The following is a 22,556-nucleotide window of genomic DNA, read 5'->3' on the forward strand; positions in this document are numbered from 1 at the left end:
TTTGTTTTTCTGTCCCCAGTACCTTGCATGGTACCTGATATATAGTACTTGACTGATACCAATTGAAGGAGAGTAGGAGAATTCCCAAGTCTGTGTTCCAGCTCAGCTACTTAATAGCAGATTGACCATGACAAGCTTTCTAACCTCTCCAAGCTGCTATTTTCTTCTTTCTTTCTTTCTTTCTTTTTAAATTTTTAGTTATAGGTAGACACAATATCTTTATTTTATTTTATGTGGTCCTGAGGATTGAACCCAGTGTCTCACGCATGCTAGGCAAATGCTCTACCTCTGAGCCACAACCCCAGCCCCTGTTTTCTTATTTATAAAATGAAGATCATCATAGTGCCAAATGTATCTACCCATAGTGTTCAGCCACGCAGAATGCTTAGGGCTATGCCTGACACATGTTATGATGCAAATAAATGTTACTGATTACTTTTATTTCCTGACAATCATGGTTTTATGATCTGGCTCTGGGCTACTCTTTCAAGTTTCTGTTCTGATATTAGTTTTTGCTATCCCTGCTGTCTGAAATGTTATCCATTTATTTATTCAGTAAGTCATTGAATAAGTATTTTTTGAGGACTTTATATTTGCCTACTACTGTTTTTGACACTGTAAGACATTCTTTAGATGACATGGGTATACAAAAAAGGGAAAGCAATTATAAAAGGTTATTTTACAGAAAGCAAGTGAAGAAAGTAAAACAGCTGTGAATTAAATAGTTACTTTGTTGGGAGTGGGAAGTTAAGGTTAATTTTAGAGTGGGGTCAGGGAAGGCCTGAAAGGTATATTTGATCTGAGATCTAAAAGACAGGGGCTAAGACCTTGTAGAAGGGTATTCATTGCAGGCGATGAGTCCATCTTCTCTCTGCCTTTTAATTTTGTCCCTCAATTTTATTTCTTTCTTCTGTTCTTGATTGATAGGCATGGTTGGAAACAGAATAAGATCATTAGAGTTACCATGAGAATGGAAAAGAAGGAATAAATGACACTTTGAAAGGAAAAATAATGATTTTGTAACCCTGGGCTAAGTAGTCTAAAATGTCAAAGGACACATCATGGTTGTAGGGCCTTCAAGCCTAGATTCTGGACATTAGTAGAAGTGGAGTTTGCGTAAATGGTTGTGGATATTCTGCTTTGAAGTCAATTCCAGGAATTGTACTTTTCATTGTCTGCCCAAGTTGTTGGTGGAATTATGAAGTGGAAATTTTTGTTGTCTTTGTTTTAATTTCAGTTGTCTATAAAGCTAAGTGGACCCTTCATTGTGGTGTAGTGAACCTTGGAAAGGGTATGTTTTAATGTACAGATTTTATGGTTGTTGCCTAAATACACATATGGTCAGAACATTTCAAATGGATAATTTTAGTTTTTGAGCATTTAAAGATATTACAGTGAAATCTAGGATGATGAAAATATGTACTTGAACATTACAGGCATTTCCTATTCATTTTATTTTAAAATTCTATATTCATCTCAGTTATTCCTAGAGTTCATCATAGTTATTATGTCTTTGAAAGTATTGAAACATGTTTTTAAATTATTTGACTTTCCTCTGGTAGACATAGTCATTTTAAATCAGTCAATTTTGCCCTTATTTTAATAAATTAATTAAAGATATAGTATCCAACTACAACTAAACAATGAATATAAAAAATTTTTTTGCCCTTATTTTGTTATCTGGAATAATCTACTCCATTTCTTTTTTTAAAATGTATATATATATATATATATATTTTTTTTTTATTTTTTATTTTTTTCAAATTTTAATATTTATTTTTTAGTTTTCGGCGGACACAACATCTTTATTTGTATGTGGTGCTGAGGATCGAACCCAGGCCGCTCGCATACCAGGGGAGCGCGCTACCGCTTGAGCCACATCCCCAGCCCTCCATTTCTTACCTACGAATTGTGATCCCCATACACATTTTTTTTTTGAGAGAGAGAGAGAGAGAGAGAGAGAGAGAGAGAGAGAGAGAATATTTAATATTTATTTTTTAGTTTCTCGACGGACACAACGTCTTTATTTGTATGTGGTGCTGAGGATTGAACCCAGTGCCGCGCGCATGCCAGGCGAGCATACTACGGCTTGAGCCACATCCCCAGCCCCACATTTTTTTTAAATTGGTGCATTGTGGTTAAACATAATGGTGGGATTTGTTGTTACATAATTATACATTCATGCAATATAATAACACAGTTTGACTGATACATTTTCCAATATTTCCCTTTTCATTTGCCTCCTCCCTCTTCCTAGTTCCTTTGTTCTATTGGTGATCTTTTTTGTTTAGAAATGAAAAGTTACACTCCGCCCCGCCCCCCCACCACTGGTGATGAAGTATAAATTAGAGAACTGACTTGACTGACCATTTTATTTGTTTGTTTAACTTTTGTAAATTGTTCCTTATCTTGACTTGCCAAGAAGAGTCTAGTGATTAGCAAATTGAATAGTAGATGGTCTGACCCTTATATAAGAGCTATTGAAGAGTATTGAGAATCTTTAGAACAAAACCCTGAGTTAAAGTGTAACTGTGATAATAGTATTTTTTCTGCTCTCCAGGTCTTATTCATTATCCCTTAGGGCTAATAATTTTCATCATTTTATTATGTTCCTAATTTCTACATAATTAATTTCTGTTGGACTTATTACTTTACTATTTCTTAATTTATAATCCTAAAATTATTGTTCTAAAGTTGCAAGTACTATTCCTTAGTTTATAATCCTAAAATTATTGTTATAAAGTTGCAAGTTGTTTGTTCTCTTACTAATTTTGACTTGGTATCCAGTGATACTACATTTGTTTTTCAGGTATCTCAACACCCAGTTTATTAAAAAGAATAAATTGACTGAAGCTGACCTTCAGTATGGCTATGGTGGTGTAGATATGAATGAACCACTTATGGAAATAGGAGAGGTAATAAATTCTTTAACTGCAAACATGTTTTTATAAGTTGCAAACATGTTTTATCCAGGTTTTTTTTTTAAGGACACCAAGTTGACTGTCTTAAAACTGTTAAGATTTAAAACATTTGAAGGTTAAATAAAATACTATAATAATTTCCTAAGCATCTTTAGATAGATGAGAACAGAAAATATGTTAAGTTGGGCTGGGGTTGTGGCTCAATGGTAGAGCACTTGCCTTGCACATGCGAAGCCCTGGGTTCGATCCTCAGCACCACATAAAAATAAATAAATAATGAGGTATTGTGTCCAACTACAACTGAAAAATAAATATTAAAAAAAAGAAGATATGTTATTATTTTAGTAATTACATTTATGACGGACAAATGATAAGAGTTAATGATTCTACAGTGTGGGGGGAAACTCATTACAATTATTTAGAAAATATTGACATTCTGGTAGACAAAAAGTACAAAAAACAAAGACATAAAAAGAGACTAGAAGAGAGAAAACACAAGTTTATGGATATAACAAGTTTATTATAACTGCATAGAAAGTAATTAATTCAGAGTATAACAATGAAAGTTTAGTTTAAGTAATTTATTTAGGTTCTTGGAGTGTTTTGTACATGTAAATGTAAAAAATTATATATAATGCATAAACTAATTTTGAAATATTCTTGTTCAAATTTATATAATACATATTTGAATAGTCAGACATTGAGGACAAAATTAGAAATAGACAGAAGGTCCCTGCTCACACACAACTTGTAAGTTTAGATGTGAGAAGCAGATGCCAAATAAGAAAATAATGTTAAATTGTGGTGTGAATGAAAGAAATAAACAGCTAACATGCAACGTTAGTAAATGTTTAGCATATTCCTTGGGGAAGAAAATTCATCAGTGTCTTTTAATAAGCTTTAAAATATTTAATACCTCCTAGTAATCTCATGTCTAACAATTTGTTCTTGGAAGATAATAAGTGGGAAAAGAATTTAAATATTTAGAAGCAATTCTTGTAGTCATTTTTAATAGGACATTTAGTGGATGAACAATCTAAATTTCCAACATTCAACATTAAAAATCATATATAAAAGAAATATAGTATGATTTTGTTAAAGGTAGACAAATGAATAAAGTAGAGAAAATAGTTTATAGAAACATTACAGAGGGGAAAATAGTTTTTGAAAAAGTTTGGACGCAACATTATACGTTTAACACAAATAAAACAGGGAAAAAAGGATGTAGATAAAAAGATCAGAGAATACCAAAATTTTTTTTCCATATTATTTATTTATTTATTTTAGTTGTAGGTGGACATAATGCCTTTATTTATTTTTATGTGATGTTGAAACATGAAACCAGTGACTCACACATGCTAACCAAGCACTCTGACACTGAGCTACAGCCCCAGCCCTCCATGTTTTTATCGGTGCATTATTATAGTTGTATATATTGATGGGATTTGTTGTCACATTTTTGTACTTGCACACAAGAGAATACCAAAATCTTTTTTTTTTAATATTTATTTTTTAGTTGTAGTTGGGCACAATACCTTTATTTTATTTATTTATATATGGTGCTGAGGATCAAACCCAGGGCCTTGCAGTGATAGGTGAGTGCTCTACCACTGAGCCACAACCCCAGCCCCCAAAATCTTTTTTTTTTTTTTCTTTTTAGATATACATGAGAGTAGAGTGTATTTTGACATACATACATGGAGTATAATTTTTTCTAATTAGAATCCCATTTCTTTGTACATGATATTGAGTTTCACTGGGAATTCCAAAATCTTAATAGTAGCTACTTTTAGTAGGATTATAAATGAATATCTTACATAAAATTGTCCCTTATCATGATTATTATCAAAACTGCTCCTTTTCCCAGAGGAAATCATCATAAACAGTTTGGTTTGTAGCTTTTCCAAAATTTACTTGTTCATTTGAATACAAATATTTCTATATACACAAATTACAGTTTCTTTCTTTTTTTAATATTTATTTTTAGTTATAGGTGGGCACAATATATTATTATGTGGTGCTGAGGATCGAACCTAGTGCCTCATGCATGGTAGGCGAGCACTCTACCACTGAGCCATGGCCCTAGCCCACACAAATTACAGTTTCAATGTTACGTTTTAAACAAAGCGTCTTATAACCTGTAATTTTTGCTGTTTTACTTTTTGGTGGTTAATATGTCTGGGAGTTCTTTTTATATACTTTTTGTGAGATCTTAAACTTCAGTAATAGAGATATAGATAACTTAGTTTCCAGTTTTTTGTTGTTACAAACAATACTGCAGTGAACATCATTGTTCACTTTTCATTCATTAAATATTCTAACCCCTTTATGTATAAAATACTGTTATATATGTTGAGAATATAGCAGTGAACAAAACAGAAAAATCTTACAGTATGTGAACAGAAGTCTTCATAAAACATCCTGAATTTTTGATAGACTTGCAAGTTTTGCTTCCAGAAAGGTTTTATATATTTTTTAATATATACATAAAATATTGTACTTCCACAACAAGTATGAAATACCATTTTCTTAGGTATTGCTGTCCCTTGCCATTCATGCTATTTAAAAAGAAAGCAAAGACAAAACTTGTAAGTATTTTTTGTGCTTTTGCTTACTGTAAATGTAATTACCAATGGATCAGAATAATGTTACCCCGGGGAAAAAGAATAGGCCAGAACCAGCCTATATGTTTGTAGTTAAGTTAGAAACATAGAACAGTCAAGCCAAAAAGCAGTCAGTTTTTTAGTAATGTAATACTCACACTCTATGAGAAAAATGTATTGACATTTAAAGGCTTAAACAAGAAAAGAAAACTTGGAAAACTTTTGGGAAATAAAATAGGAGCACACATATACCTATGACCTTAGGGTAGGGAAGGATTTCTTTCTTTTTTCTTTTGTACCAGGGATTGAACTCAGGGTCACTCGGCCACTGAGCTACATCCTCAGCCCCTTTTTGTATTTTATTTAGAGACAGGATTTCTCTGAGTTGCTTAGCACCTCACTTTTGCTGAGGCTGGCTTTGAACTTGCGATTTTCCTGTCTCAGCCTCCCGAGCCACTGGAATTATGGGTGTGCGCCACTGGACCCAATGGAAGGATTTCTTAAACAACAAAAAAATACATAAGAAAGAAACGGAAAAGCCAAGTTGCTTAAACAGATTGCAGTTTGTGAAACTGTCAAGGGATAAGTTTCTTCCATTTGAAAGAACTCCTAGGTTTCATTAAAAATAAGACAAACTTTAACAGAATAATGGGAGAAAATAAATGAGTGGACATTTCTCAGGAAAGAAAAACAAGATAGACAATAAACATAAAAATCACAGCTTCATTCAAGCAAATGCCAGTTAAAACCGCAAGGAGGTGCTATTTTATGTTTAATAGATTGGCAAAGTTTGACTGAAGCCCTGCAGAAGCAGTTGTCAAGAATTTGGGCTAATGGGACAATAAAATATTTGAATCCTTTAAAAAAAAAAGAATTTGGACTAATGGGAATTTTCATCTATTGGTATGTGGGTGTAAATAGAAAAACCATTTGGCTTTATTTAGTAAAGTTGCATGTGTGTCTAACCCTACAGCACAACATTTCTACTTTTAGGTGTATATCAGGAAATCTCTTCCTTAGGTGGGTAAGAAAATAAATATAAAAATAAGCAACATTGTTGTCAGTAGCAGAAAACTGGAATCACAAGCAAAGATCATCAGTAATAGACAGGAAAAAATAAATCATGGTGTATTCATATAATGGGATACTATATAGCAGCACCAATGTTCTAGGTATATGTATGTGTTTAAATTTGCATTGGTTTCAATGACAAAATTAGTTTTAAAAAATCATAAAGAATATACAGTGAATGGATGGAGTTCTAGCTCAGTGGTAGAGTGCTTGCCTAGCACTTGTGAGATACAGGGTTCGATCGTCAGCACCACATTACAAAAAAAAAAAAAAAGTAAATAAAGGTATTTTGTCCATCTAACTAAAAAATAAAAAAAGAATATACAACGATTTTTAAAATAAAATCAGAAAAGGTCAACTTTAAACTATTAATGCTTATTAGAACTTTAAGCAAAGAAATGATTTAACGTAAAATTCAGAGTAGTGATAACTTCTGAGGGGAAAGGAAGAGGAAATTTGGGGCAACAATAATGTTTTTGTTTTCTTAAGCTGAGTTGTGAATATAGAGGCTGTTATATTCTTTAAAACAACTTAAACTTTTTTTTTTTTTTTTAAGGTGTGAGATATTCAGTAATTGAAAAAATATAGCAACCCCCAAATGAAATTTTTTTTTTTTTTGGTACCTGGTATTGAACCCAGGGGTGCTTAACCTCTAAGCCCTTCTTATTTATATTTTCTTTGAGACAGGGTCTTGCTAACATGCTAAGGGCCTTGCTAAGTTGCTGAGGCTGGCTTTGAACTTATGATCCTCTTGCTTCAGCATCCCGAGTTGCTGGGATTTCAGGCATGTGCAATTGTTCCTGGGTCAAATGAAATTATTTTATTTAACTTAAATCCTTTATTTCCATTATGGTATTGGCTTCTATAGCCTGTCCATAGTACTGAGCATATAACAAGACTTTATAAAAATCAGTTATTTTTGTAAAATTTTCAATTAAAGTTAAAATCTAATTTTGTACATATTACAATCTGTTATGATGGTTATTGCCAAGTTGAATCATAAATTTACTTATTTTCCTTTAAATTTTTCATTTCCTTCAGTTTTCATTTGAATTTTGGATTAGTTGCTAATATTTCTTTTTGAAGACTGGTTTTAATTTTTTAAAAAATCTTGGATAAATGTTAAAAAATTACTAAGTAATGCAGTCTTAATGATTTTTATTTTTCCTGGCAGCTAGCATTGGATATGTGGAGGAAATTGATGGTTGAACCACTTCAGACCATCCTTATCCGAATGCTGCTTCGAGAAATCAAAAAGTGAGTTCTGATATTTATCTTCCTGAGTGTATTAGTTAGTGTTCTCTAGGGGAACAGAATGAAGAGGAAGTATAATTATGAAAAGTGGATTTATTGGGGGCTGTGTTTGTGGTTCAGCAATAGAGCACTTGCCTAACACATGCGAGGCCCTGGGTTCAATCCTCAGCACTACATAAAAATACAATAAAGGTATTGTGTCCAACTACAACTAAGAAATGAACTTTTTTTTTTAAAAAAGTGGGGGGGATTTATTAGGTTGACTTATGCAACCAGAAGCTGGATAGTCCATAATGGGCAACTATAGGCTGAGATTTCGAAGAACTAGTAGCTGTTCAGTCCAAGAGGCTGAAGCTGCAGAATAAGAGGGATCAATGGTGCTACCCTAGTCTAACGCTGAAGGCTTTTGGAAATTCCCTGGGGAATCACTAGCAGAGTCTGCTTTGGAAGAGTGAAGAAGCGAGCGTCTGATACCCCTAGATGATCGCAGTAGCAATCAAGAACCCATTCAAGAAGAATCTAGCTTGCATCTGCTGCTGCTTCCTTGTTCTTCCAATTTTTATTTCATCCAAGCCATCATCCTATTGTCCAATGCTTAGGGAGGGTCTCTATTTCAGTTGGCTATCCCACATGCCCAAATCATACCCAGGCATACCCAGAAGCCTCTTAATCATTGGCATCCTTTTTTTTTTTTTTTTAAATTGGCACATTATAATTATATATAACAGTGCGATTTGTTATATTCATATGCACATCCAATAAAACTGTATAATTTGATTCATTTCATTTCTCGGTGCCTCCCCGTTCCCTTCCTTCCCCATCCCAATTCTCTTCTTTTTCTTTTTTTAATATTTATTTTTTAGTTGGACACAGTATCTTTATTTTTATGTGGTACTGAAGATCGAACCCAGGGCCTCGTATGTGCAAGGCGAGCGTTCTACCACAGAGCCACAACGCCAGCCCCCCAATTCTCTTCTTCTATTCCACTGGTCTCCGTTTTATTTTTTTTAATTTGTTCTATTTAATTTTACATGACAGAAGAATGCATTTTGACACATTTTACACAAATGGAGTACAACTTCTCATTACTCTGGTTGTACATGGTGCAGTCACACCAAGTAGTGTAATCATACATGTATAGGGTAATAATGTGTCTCATTCTACAGTCCTTCCCATCCCCACAGCCCCACTCCTCTCCTCACTTCCCTCTGCACAATCCAAAGTTCTTTCATTCTTCCTTACCCCCTACCCGCACCCATGGATTAGCATTCTTTTATCAGAGAAACCATTCAGCCTTTGGTTTTTTGGGATAGGCTTATTTCACTTACCATGATGTCCTCTGGTTCCATCCATTTACCTGCAAATGCCCTAATTTCATTTTTCTTTAAGGCTGAGTAATATTCCATTGTGTATATATATGTACCACATTTTCTTTATCCATTCATCTGTTGAAGGGCATCTAGGTTGGTTCCATAGTTTAGCTGTTGTGAATTGAGCTGCTATAAACATTGATGCGGCTGAGTCACTGTAGTATGCTGATTTTACCGACCAACCAAGAAAAGCCTGGAACGAGATGGATTCTCAGCCGAGTTCTACAAGACCTTCAAAGAAGAAGTAATATCAATACTCCTCAAATTATTCCATGAAATAGAAAAGAAGGGAACTCTCTCAAACTCATTCTATGAGGCTAATATCACCCTGATACCAAAACCAGATAAAAACACATCAAGGAAAGAAAACTTCAGACCAATATCCCTGATGAACAGAGATGCAAAAATTCTTAATAAAATTCTGTCAAATTGCATACAAAAACATATTAAAACGGTAGTGTACCTTGATCAAGTGGGGTTCATCCCAGGGATGCAAGGTTGGTCCAATATAGAGAAATCAGTAAACGTAATTGATCACATCAATTGGCTTAAAGACAAGAATCATATGATCATCTCAATACATGCAGTAAAAGCATTTGACAAAATACAACACCTCTTTATGTTCAAAACACTAGAAAAACTAGGGATAGTAGGAACATACCTCAACATTGTAAATGCTCTCTGTGTTAAGGCCAAGGCCAGCATCATTCTAAATGGAGAAAAGTTGAAAGCATTCTTTCTGAAAACTGAAACAAGTCAGGGATGCCCTCTTTCGCCACTTCTATTCAACATAGTCTTTGAAACACTAGCAAGAACAATTATAATAAAATAATAAAATAAAAAGGTTATAAATAGGAAAGGAAGAGCTAAAACTATCACTATTTGCTGATGACGTGATTCTGTATTTAAAAGATCCAAAAAATTCCACCAGAAAACTTCCAGAACTAATAAATGAATTTAGCGAAGTAGCAGGATATAAAATCAACACCCATAAATCAAATGCATTTTTACACATAGCCAGGAAACCATTGCCACCTCTTAATCCAATCAAGTTGACAATTCAAATTAACCATTACACTGAGTCTGTTTTATTTTGATGTTTGGCAAATTTTTAAAACAATAGTAATGTACAGCTGCATTACTATTGACCCGGCTTTGGCTGTGTCTTATTGTAAATAGCCTTGTTTTACTTTTTTTTTTTTTTAATATTTTTTTTTTAGTTGTTAGTGGACTTTATTTATAAGTGGTGCTGAGAATTGAACCCATTACCTCACACATGCTAGGCAAGTGCTCTATCACTGACCAAAACCCCAGACCTTGTTTTACTTTTTAATTGCCAATATTTTAAAGTTAAAGAGTTGAAATAGAATTAGTGGCAGGTGTGAGACTTTAAAGTGTTAATAGTTTGTATGTTGAATATGATTTTAGTGACATGAATCTGGACATAATCAAATTGCATAAAACTATATATACACAAATGGTTGTAAAAACTTGCAAAATTGGAATAAGTACTATCTTGTCAGTTTTCAGTTTTTTATATTGTATATTGGTTATGTAAGGAGAAAGTTGGGTGAAGGATACACAATACCCTCTGTTATTTTTGAAACTTTATGTGGGTCTATAATCATTTCAAAATTAAATTTTTTTGTTTAAATAGTACATAAAATGGGAATGTTCCTGTTTTCTTCCTTCCTTTTACCTCAGACTTTTCTTCTCTCTTTTTTTTTTATTGGTTGTTCAAAACCTTACAAAGCTCTTGACATATCATATTTCATACATTAGATTCAAGTGGGTTATGAATTCCCATTTTTACCCCAAATACAGATTGCAGAATCACATCAGTTACACATCCACATTTTTACATAATGCCATATTAGTAACTGTTGTATTCTGCTACCTTTCCTATCCTCTACTATCCCCCCTCTCTTCCCCTCCCATCTTCTCTCTCTACCCCATCTACTGTAATTGATTTCTCTCCTTGTTTATTTTCCCATTTCCCTCACAACCTCTTATATGTAATTTTGTATAACAGTGAGGGGCTCCTTCCATTTCCATGCAATTTCCCTTTTCTCTCCCTTTCCCTCCTACCTCATGTCTCTGTTTAATGTTAATCTTTTCCTCCTGCTCTTCCTCCCTGCTCTATTCTTAGTTGCTCTCATTATATCAAAGAAGACATTTGGCATTTGTTTTTTAGGGATTGGCTAGCTTCACTTAGCATAATCTGCTCTAGTGCCATCCATTTCCCTGCAAATTCCATGATTTTGTCATTTTTTAGTGCTGCATTATACTCCATTGTGTATAAATGCCACATTTTTTTATATCCATTCATCTATTGAAGGGCATCTGGGTTGGTTCCACAGTCTAGCTATTGTGAATTGTGCTGCTATGAACATCGATGTAGTTCCCTGTAGTACGCTCTTTTAAGGTCTTCAGGGAATAGTCTGAGAAGGGCAATAGCTGGGTCAAATGGTGGTTCCATTCCCAGCTTTTCCAGGAATCTCCATACTGCTTTCCAAATTGGCTGCACCAATTTGCAGTCCCACCAGCAATGTATAAGAGTACCCTTTTCCTCACATCCTCGCCAGCACTTGTTGTTGTTTGGCTTCATAATGGCTGCCAATCTTACTGGAGTGAGATGGTATCTTAGGGTGGTTTTGATTTGCATTTCTCTGACTGCTAGAGATGGTGAGCATTTTTTCATGTACTTGTTGATTGATTGTATGTCCTCCTCTGAGAAGTGTCTGTTTAGGTCCTTGGCCCATTTGTTGATTGGGTTATTTGTTATCTTATTGTTTAATTTTTTGAGTTCTTTGTATACTCTGGATATTAGGGCTCTGTCTGAGGTGTGAGGAGTAAAAATTTGTTCCCATGATGTAGGCTCCCTATTTACCTCTCTTATTGTTTCTCTTGCTGAGAAAAAACTTTTTAATTTTTAAGTAAGTCCCATTTGTTGATTCTTGTTATTAACTCTTGTGCTATGGGTGACCTATTAAGGAATTTGGAGCCCGACCCCACAATATGTAGATCGGAGCTAACTTTTTCTTCTATCAGACGCAGAGTCTCTGATTTGATATCAAGCTCCTTGATCCATTTTGAGTTAACTTTTGTGCATGGAGAGAGGAGGAGATTCAGTTTCATTTTGTTGCATATGGATTTCCAGTTTTCCCAGCACCATTTGTTGAAGATGCTATCCTTCCTCCATTGCATGCTTTTAGCCCCTTTATCAAATATAAAATAGTTGTAACTTTGTGGATTAGTCTCTGTTTCCTCTATTCTGTACCATTGGTCTACCCGCCTGTTTTGGTACCAGTACCATGCTGTTTTTGTTACTATTGCTCTGTAATATAGTTTGAAATCTGGTATCGCTATACCGCCTGATTCACACTTCCTGCTTAGAGTTGCTTTTGCTATTCTGGGTCTTTTATTTTTCCATATGAATTTCATGATTGCTTTATCTATTTCTACAAGAAATGCCGTTGGGATTCTGATTGGCATTGCATTAAACCTATAGAGAACTTTTGGTAATATCGCCATTTTGATGATGTTCTGCCTATCAATGAACAGGATATATTTTTCCATCTTCTAAGATCTTCTTCTATTTCTCTCTTTAGGGTTCTGTAGTTTTCATTGTATAAATCTTTCACCTCTTTTGTTAGGTTGATTCCCAAGTATTTTATTTTTTTTTGAGGATATTGTGAATGGGGTGTTTTTCCTCATTTCCGTTTCAGAAGTTTTGTCGCTGATATACAGAAATGCCTTTGATTTATGCATGTTGATTTTATATCCTGCCACTTTGCTAAATTCATTTATTAGTTATAGTAGTTTTTTTGTAGACCCTTTTGGGTCTTCTAGGAATAGAATCATGTCGTCCGCAAATAGTGATAATTTAAGTTCTTTTCCTATTTTTATGCCTTTAATTTCTTTCGTCTAATTGCTCTGGCCAGTGTTTCGAGAACTATATTGAATAGAAGTGGTGATAGAGGGCATCCCTGTCTTGTTCCAGATTTTAGAGGGAATGCCTTCAATTTTTCTCCATTCAGAATGATACTAGCCTGAGGCTTAGCATAGATAGCTTTTATAATGTTGAGGTAAGTTCCTGTTATCCCTAGTTTTTCTAGTGTTTTGAACATAAAGGGATGCTGTACTTTGTTGAATGCTTTTTCTGCGTCTATCGAGATGGTCATATGGTTCTTATCTTTAAGTCTATTGATGTGGTGAATAACATTTATTGATTTCCATATATTGAATCATCCTTGCATCCCAGGGATGAATCCTACTTGATCATGGTGCACAATTTTTTTGATGTGTTTTTGTATCCGATTCACCAGAATTTTATTGAGGATTTTTCCATCTAGGTTCATTAGAGATATTGGTCTGTAGTTTTCTTTCTTTGAGGTGTCTTTGTCTGGTTTCGGAATCAGGGTGACGTTGGCCTCATGGAATGAATTTGGAAGAGCTCCTTCTTTTTCTATTTCCTGAAATAACTTGAAAAGTATTGGTATTAATTCTTCTTTAAAGGTTTTGTAAAACTCCGCTGTATACCCATCCGGTCCTGGGCTTTTCTTGGTTGGTAGTCTTTTGATTGCTTCTTCTATTTCATCCATTGTTGTTGGTCTGTTCAAATTGTGTGTATCCTCCTGACTCAGTCTGGGCAAATCATATGACTTAAGAAATTTATCGATGTCTTCACTATCTTCTATTTTATTGGAATATAGGTTTTCAAAATAATTCCTAATTATCTTCTGTATTTCTGTAGTATCTGTTGTGATGTTGCCTTTTTCATCCCGTATGTTAGTAATTTGAGTTCTCTCTTTTCTTCTCTTTGTTAGCATGGCTAAGGGTCTGTCGATCTTATTTATTTTTTCAAAGAACCAACTTTTAGTTTTGTCAATTTTTTCAATAGTTTCTTTTGTTTCCATTTCATTGATTTCCGCTCTGATTTTAATTATTTCTTGCCTTCTGCTACATTTGCTGTTGTTTTGCTCTTCCTTTTCTAGGGCTTTGAGATGAAGTGTGAGCTCCTTTATTTGTTGGTTTTTTTCTTTTTTTGAGGAATGACCTGCAGGCGATGAATTTCCGTCTTAAAACTGCTTTCAATTTGTCCCGTATATTCTGATATGTTGTGTCTGTATTTTCATTTATCTCTAAGAATTTTTTGATTTCCTCCTTTATGTCTTCTGTTTTCCATTGATCATTCAGTAACATATTGTTCATTTTCCATGTTATGTAGGATTTTCCCTTCCTTCTTTTATCATTGATTTCCAGTTTCATTCCATTATAATCAGGTAAAATGCATGGTATTATCTCCACCCCTTTGTATTTACTGAGGGTTGCCCTATGGCATAATATATGGTCTATTTTTGAGAAGGATCCATGTGCTGCTGAGAAAAAAGTATATCCACTTGATGATGGTTGATATATTCTATATATGTCAGTTAAGTCTAGGTTATTGATTGTGATATTGAGTTCTATTGTTTCTTTATTGAACTTTTGTTTGGAGGATCTGTCCAATGGTGAGAGAGTTGTGTTGAAGTCACCCATAATTATTGTGTTGTGGTCTATTTGATTCTTGAACTTGAGGGAATTTGTTTTATGAACGTCGCAGCACCATTATTTGGTGCATAAATATTGATAATTGTTATGTCTTGTTGGTATTGATAATTGTTATGTCTTGTTGGTGAATGGTTCCTTTTAACAGTATATAATGTCCTTCCTTATCCCTTTTGATTAACTTAGTCTTGATGTCGATTTTATTTGATATGAGGATGGCCACCCCTTCTTACTTGCGAGGACCGTGTGCATGGTATATTTTTTCCCAACCTTTCACCTTCAGCCTGTGTATGTCTTTTCCAATCAGATGTGTCCTGGAAGCAGCATATTGTTGGATTTGTTTTTTTAATCCATGTTACCAGCCTATGTCACTTTATTGGAGAGTTTAAGCCATTAACGTTTAGAGTTACTATTGATATATTGTTTGTACTTCCAGCCATGTTTGATTATTTATCTTTTTTTTTAAAATTTAGTTTGTTTCTCCATGATTAGGTTTCCCCCCGCCCTCTGTCTTTACTGAGGCACTTCCCACTGTTGGTTTTGGTTATTGTTTTTCATTTCTTCCTTGTGTAGTGTTTTGCTCAAGATGCTTTGCAATGCTGGTTTTTTGGCTGCAAATTCTTTTAACTTTTGTTTATCATGAAATATTTTTATTTTGTTGTCATACCTGAAGCTTAATTTTGCTGGATACAAAATTCTTGGTTGGCATCCATTGTCTTTCAGTGTTTGAAATACGTTGTTCCAGGATCTTCTTGCTTTCAGTGTCTGATGAAAAATCCGTTGTTAACCTTATTGATTTACCCCTGAATGTAATCTTCCTCCTTTCTCTTGTAGCTTTTAATATTTTCTCTTTGTTTTGTATATTGGATATCTTCATAACAATGTGTGTTGGCATTGGTCTACTGTGATTTTGTATGCTCGGTGTCCTGTATGCATCTACAATTTGTACATCCGTTTCCTTTTTTATTTCTGGAAAGTTTTCTATAATTATTTCATTCAGCAGGTTGCTCATTCCCTTGGTTTGAACCTCTGTACCTTCCTCTATCCGGATGACTCTTAAGTTTGTTTTTTTTATGTTATCCCATATCTCTTGGATGTTTTTCTCGTGATTTTTTACCAGCCTTTCTGAGTTGGCTAGACTGTCTTCAAGATGATATATTTTGTCTTCGTTTCCTGACGTTCTGGTTTCTACTTGCTCCACTCTGTTAGTGTTACTCTCATTTGAGTTTTTAATTTGGTTTATAGTTTCCTTCATTTCTAGACTTATTGTTTGATTTTTTTTATAATCTCTATCTCCTGATAAAGATGCTTAATTTCTTCTTTTATCTGTTTTTGTAATTCATTTTCAATGTGTTCTTTCACTGTTTGAATTAGCTGTCTCATATCCTCTTTAAGGTTCCATTCCATCTGTCTAATGTATTCCTTGAGTTCTTTATTTGACCATTTTTCTAATGCCTCTAGGTCCTCCTGAATATTTAGGCTGTCCTGCATTGTTTATACTCCTTTTCTTCCTTGCTGTTTCATGCTGTTCATGTTACTTCTTGTTCTGTTTGACTGCTGAGTTACTGTTTACTCCTGTAAATTTATTTGATGCTTGGGAGGAAAGGTATTAGAAGAGAAGGGAAGAAGTCACTAAAGAGAATGAGAGTAAGCAGGTAGAATTCAAGGAAGGGGGAATAAGGATATTGAAAAGAAATGAAAAGACAAAAGAAAAAAATAGAAAATAAAAAAAGAAAAAAAATTAAATAAAAAAAAATTATAAAATAATAAAAAAAATTTAAAAAACAACAAAAAAATGAAAATTAAAAAACCCAAATAATAAAAAAAAATTAATAAATGCATTCTTAGAGTTTGATTAACTTCTCTTCCAGTAGGTAGAGCTGAGCCCACCGGGCCAAGCTTCTCCTCTCAATACATGGGAACCAATCACTGTGCAGCAGCTCCTCCTCCCAGACTGGGTCTCCAATCCTGAGTGCCTACGGCCTTGTCTTCTGTCTAGTCACTTCCCCACTTTTCCTCAAGCCAGGCCCCGCTCACCGGTGACACTCACCACAATACTGGCTACACGCCAGGTCTGCTGCTCCCGGGAGCCCTATTTTCGTGAACGACTGGGCCCACTCTCCCCGTTTGCCATTCCCTCAGACCCTAAGTTTGTGGAGCTTGGGGATGAGAACCCTCAGCGAATTTTGCTTGCCCTCCTGTAGCCACGCTACCGATAGCTGGTGCAAGAGACCTCAGTTGTCAGCACTGGTGGGAGCGGTAGCCGGGACTTCCGTGCTGTGGGTCCCGTGCCACTCCCGATTCCCTCAGTCTGACTCACGGGAGAGCTGGGAGAGGCCCTTAAGGTTTCCCCGCTGTGTGGAGAGGGAAGGCTAGGGGGTTACACACCTGTCTCCCCCAGTTTCAATGAAGTTATCTCCTCCGCCGCATTCTGGTGACGTCAGTTCTCTTCCATGGTGGTATCCCATGCAAATGGTGACAGTTTGTTCCCTTTGCCGGGTGACCAATGCAAAGGGTGGGTCCTGACTGGCTCTCCCAAGCCCCGTCTCAAACCTGTGGCCACTGCCTATGAAGGCTCGGTTGGCATTAATCTCCTCAGGTTCAGAAGGGCCGACCAGTTGTTTCACCGGAATCGTTTAGTGCTGAGTCACAGCAGTTTGTCTGCGAGAAGCAGGTGAACGGGAGCTTGAATTCAGCCGATCCGGGCTCGGTGTGTGTTCTCAACAGCAATACTCTTACCCTCTCCTATGATGTTTTCTCCACATTGACTCTCATTCTTTGGGATGTTTCTCCAGCAGGATTTCCAGATGGCCTATGGTGTCTTGAATTTACTGAGTTCAGTTTCCTTGTTCTCAAAGTGGGACAAGATGGAACAGACCGACTTTTCTTCTCTTTAGTAACTAGATAACAGTTTGGTTGAACTTTTATATTTGTCTACTTAAAAATGTAAAATGCCATTCATCCCTTTTGGGGGTATCTTTATAGTTCTTTAGGGAGAATTGTGAAAGCTGTGGATTCTCTCCACACAAAAATTCTTGGTATGCATGTGTACAAAAAATTTTTCATTCTTTAAAGAAGTTTTGTGGATTCCCAACACCAGAATTGTACTTAGTGCTTGTGCTTTTCTGGCTTTGAGGGAATCATTTGGCAATTTTTTTTTTCTTTCCCCTGCTGTGCTAGAGATTAAACCCAGGGCTTTGTACCTGTTAGGCAAGTTCTTTACCACTGAGCTACATCTCCAGCTTCTAATTTGACAAATTATAATCTGAAATAGGTCTCCATAGTTAGTATTTGTTGAATTAAGAAAAGTTTTATTTGTTCTAAAACAGTAATTCAAAAGCAAGACAATCATGACTATTTTTGTATTTCTTATAAGCATGGTTCAGTTTCAGGACTTTTTTCTATTAGTTTTTCTATCCTGTGCTAGTTCCTCAATGTGTTGTTTATTGTAGTTTAGTATTCTTACTTGATACCTGATAGAGTGAGTTTATCAGCCAGAAGTCCAAAGTGTCCTTATAATATAGTCATGTTTTCTATAGGTGATTATGTCATTATTTAAATATTTTCTATAAGATTGGAATTAAACTGCATCTGTAAGTTAATTTGGAGAGAATTTATATTTGGAGTAAAACCAAACAGGATTTTTTTTTTCTATCCAAGAGCATACTCTTAACTATTTTGCTTTCTTTAATATCTCCTAATAGGTTTTCGATAGACATTTCTGTTAGGTTCTACATGGTTGTGTGTGTGATTTTTTTTTTTTTTCCCCTCTCTTGCAGTGCCTGGGAATTAAACCTAGAGCCCTGTGCATGTTAGGCAGGTGCTCTACTACTAAGCCACATCCCCATCCTTCTACTTGCTTTTGTTAGATTTTGAGATACTTGGTATTTTCTGATAAAAATCACATAAAGTATTTGTTTTCTGCTAGTATACAGAAATGCAGCTAACTCTTGTATGTAAGTCTTACATTCAGCCATCTTGTTAAATTCTATTTTTTCTAATAATTTGTGAATAATTTAGGCTTTTTAAAAATTAAATTTGATTTTTATTGTTTTTAAATTATATTTGACAGTAGAATTCTTTATGACATAATTATACAAGCATTGAAAATATCTTGTTCTAATTCAGACCCCAGTACCTCTCCTTTTTCTTCCCTCTCCCTACCTCCTGCTTCCTTCTCTCTTGATGTTTTAGTCATTTATGCAAGGTAATTTTTAAAAAAAATTAATTTCTTGTGGATGGTTAGATTCAATGCTGTATACTTATATGTACTAGAAAATTTAAGCTATCATAATATAGCCAATGATAGTTTTATTTTCTCCCTCCATGTGTGTTTGCCTTACTATATTGGCTAGGACCTCCAAAGTAGTGTTAAGAGAAATAATGACTTTTTTCATCTTTGTCTCATTCTTGATTTTAAAGCTTACATGTGTATCACTATATATTTAAGATGATGCATCCTTTAGTTTTTGATAACTATTCTTTATCTGAATAATGAAATCAACTTTTTTTTTTTTTAAAGAGAGAGAGAATTTTTTAATATTTAGTTTTTAGTTTTCGGCGGACACAACATCTTTGTTTGTATGTGGTGCTGAGGGTCGAACCAGGGCCGCAGGCATGCCAGGCAAGCGCGCTACCACTTGAGCCACATCCCCAGCCCTGAAAATAACTTGAATTTATGTTGAATTTTATTTTATTTTAAAAATTAGTTAATTAATTTTTTTTGTGGCGCTGGGGACTGAACCCCGGGCCATCTGCATGTGAGGCAGTCACTCTATCAATTGAGCTACATCCCCAGCCCTGTGTTGAATTTTATAAAAATGCTTTTTTTTCTTATATTGAGTGATCATATGGTGGTTTTCTTTTTTCTATTAGTTTGCTGATTTAGTGAATTTTATTTATGGATTTCCTAATATTAATGGATTTTCTAATGTTGTCTAATATTAAAGTATCCTTTTATAAATAAAATAAAACCTGGTTGGTCATTGCCTGTTGTAGGTTTTATACATTGTTGCATTTGGTTTGCTAATATTTTATTGAGAATATTGCATCCATATCTATGAGTGGAATATGCCAGCAATTATTGTTTCTTGTAATGTCTTGGGGTCTGGTATCAGATTTATCCTTGTAGGATGAATTAGCAGGTATTCTATTTCTTTTATTTATTGTGTTTTGTTTAATTTGATTTATTTATTTTGCAGTACTAGGGATTGAACCAGGCGCTCTCTACCACCGAGCATTATCAGCCTTTTTAATTTTTTTATTTTGAGACAGGGTCTTACTAAGTTGCTAGGCTGGCCTCAAACTATGAGTCATCCTGTCTCAGCCTCCTGAGTTATACTGGGATTGTAGATGTGTGCCACCATGCTTGGCCCTTTTTTTTCTTTTTATATAAAAACTTATATAAAATTGATATTATCAGTTTCTTAATTATGTAGCAAAGCTACTGCAAAACCATTGTGCCTAGGGTTTTTTTTTTTGTTGTTTTTATGATATTTTTTTAACAATGCCCCATTTTTTTCCAAGTCTTAATGGTGGTCAAACTTGTATTTCTTCTTAAATCAGTTATGAAAAACTTCTTCCAAAATTGTTGGAAAGTAGTTGTTGACAGTATTCGCTATTAAAATCTTTTTATTTAGATACTGAAGTGTTACAATGCTAGTGTAGAGGATTTTGTATTTCCTGAACCAAACTTCCCATGACATTGCAACCCATAGTATGTGTTTATAAACATTGGTTATAATATTGTTAACTAAAAACTTTAATTTCCCTAGTTTTTCTGCTGATATTCCTCATTCTATCTCAGGATTTAATCTACATCACAACATCACATTTAGTGACTGTCCCTTTGGTTCTCCTCTAGTCTGTATTCTTACCACATCTCATGTGACCTTTACACTTTTGGGGGGTAGGAGTATTGAAACTAGAATTGCTCTACCACTCAACTACATCCCCAGCCCTTTTTATTTTTTGACACAGGGTCTTGCTAAGTTGCTGAGGCTGGCCTTGAACTTAAATCCTCCTGCCTCAGGCTTCCAAATTGCTACAGTTACAGGCTTCTACCAGTTTGCCAGGCTTGATCTTGACACTTTCAAAGAATAGGTATTTGTGGTGCTGAGGATGTGGCTCAGTGGCTGAGTGCTTGCCTAGCACTCGTGAGACACTGGGTTCCATCCTTAGCACCATATACAAAAAAGTAAGCAAATAAAATAAAGGCATGCTGTCCATCTATAACTACCAAAAAATTAAAAATTAAAAATAGGTTTTTGTAGAGACTCCTGAATTTTGTCTGATGTCTGATGTTTTTTTGCAAGATTAGACTGAGATTATGGATTGGGGAAAGTACCACAAGGAACTAGTCTTTATCACATCATATCAAGTAGATGATAGCAACATGATTTTTTATTGGTGTAAACTTTGATCACTTGGTTAATGCATTTCTTTTTCTTCTTCACTTGTTTTAATCTCTTCATAGTATTATTTATTCATATCTTTTTTGATCACCTTTACTGGATAGTTGTATATTCTGTTGTGATATCCCTCCCCCCTGCAAAGAACCAATTTTGGTCTTAATTGATCTTCTCTGTTTTCTTTTTCATCACTTTGCTCTTATTTTTCTTTTTCCCCTCTTTTTTTGGAGACAGATAATTTTTAGATCCTGCTGAAACAAGTGTAGAATCTGTGGGGAAGTCAGTTTTAAAAACCTTAACCAAATTATTTGTAACTATAATCTGACATTTTCTTTCACAGAATTGAGGGACTGTTATGCAATAATGGCCTAAAAAATGGAGATTGAGGCAGTTTTTGACAGCAGGACCACATCTGTTCCTCCCTCCCCCCTTTTTTTTGTTAGTGCCAGTCTCCACTCATTTTAATGAGTAGAATTCCTGATATTAAAAATATTCCTGATATTAAAAAGTTATTTTTGCAGCTGATACTCCCAGTTAAAGGAATTAAAGAAGTTAATGTACTTAGCAGTTGTCAGTAATGACTTTTAACTTTTATGAATAACATAAGAAAAATTTATTGAATTTAACTCTGCTTATATTTTTCTACTTTTGTTAAAGTAGTTAGAAATAAGAAGGTAAAATAAAGTTAAATTTGGTATTTTTTTTTCAATTCCAAAATGGAAAGATTGTACCTTAAAGAATACGCGTTTTTGTGATTTGACTGCTAAATATTTTTCATTTGATGCCAAAAGAATCTTGTTCCTCTGTCTAGAAAATTCAGTTATTGCATGAGAGTGTTAATAGTTGATGGTGAAGTTATTTACCATAGTGCCCAGAGGTTAATAAGTATTCAGTAAAATTATCTATGCCCAAGTGCAAACTTTTTAAAATACTTTCATCAAGGTAACTAGCTTGTATAAGAGTTCTTAGATTCTTGTATAAAGTCTGTCAGCTTTACTTAACCTTTGTCACTTGATAATGGATGTAACTCACTTAGGTCAGTAATAACTTCAAATCTACAATGTATTCATCAGGTTGAAATTACCTTTTGGTAGGATCAAGGCTTTTTGCTCTTTACTTTTCTTTCTTTCTTTTAGTTTTTTAATCCTTAGGAATTATGATGTTGTACTTTTCCTAAGTATGGTAAAATCCTTGGACATGCAGAAAAATTCTCAGCTGACATGATTTGACTCCATTCCACACCTCTTTATTGTTAAAACAACCTTCTCTGAATCATTTGAGTGAATAATAGCTAGATTATAAATTCATAGATTTTAATTTTCTTAAAAATATTATATTGCCTACATAAATGACTTCATTGAATTAATTGTAAAATAA

The 22,556-nt window shown here is 34.5% G+C and overlaps 1 protein-coding gene across 3 annotated transcripts in view; it reads left to right on the forward strand.

Annotated features, from left to right (window-relative positions):
- Positions 1 to 22,556, forward strand: part of Cul2 (cullin 2) — a 103,967-nt gene that overhangs the window by 38,510 nt on the left and 42,901 nt on the right. For all 3 annotated transcript variants that reach the window (XM_076872824.1, XM_076872823.1, XM_076872822.1), the window contains exons 5-6: positions 2,810 to 2,915; positions 7,770 to 7,852. In XM_076872824.1, coding sequence (XP_076728939.1) covers positions 2,810 to 2,915; positions 7,770 to 7,852 — 189 coding nt within the window. The remainder of the gene's footprint in view (positions 1 to 2,809; positions 2,916 to 7,769; positions 7,853 to 22,556) is intronic.

Source organism: Callospermophilus lateralis, chromosome 13, assembly GCF_048772815.1.
Source record: "Callospermophilus lateralis isolate mCalLat2 chromosome 13, mCalLat2.hap1, whole genome shotgun sequence".
NCBI lineage: Eukaryota > Metazoa > Chordata > Mammalia > Rodentia > Sciuridae > Callospermophilus > Callospermophilus lateralis.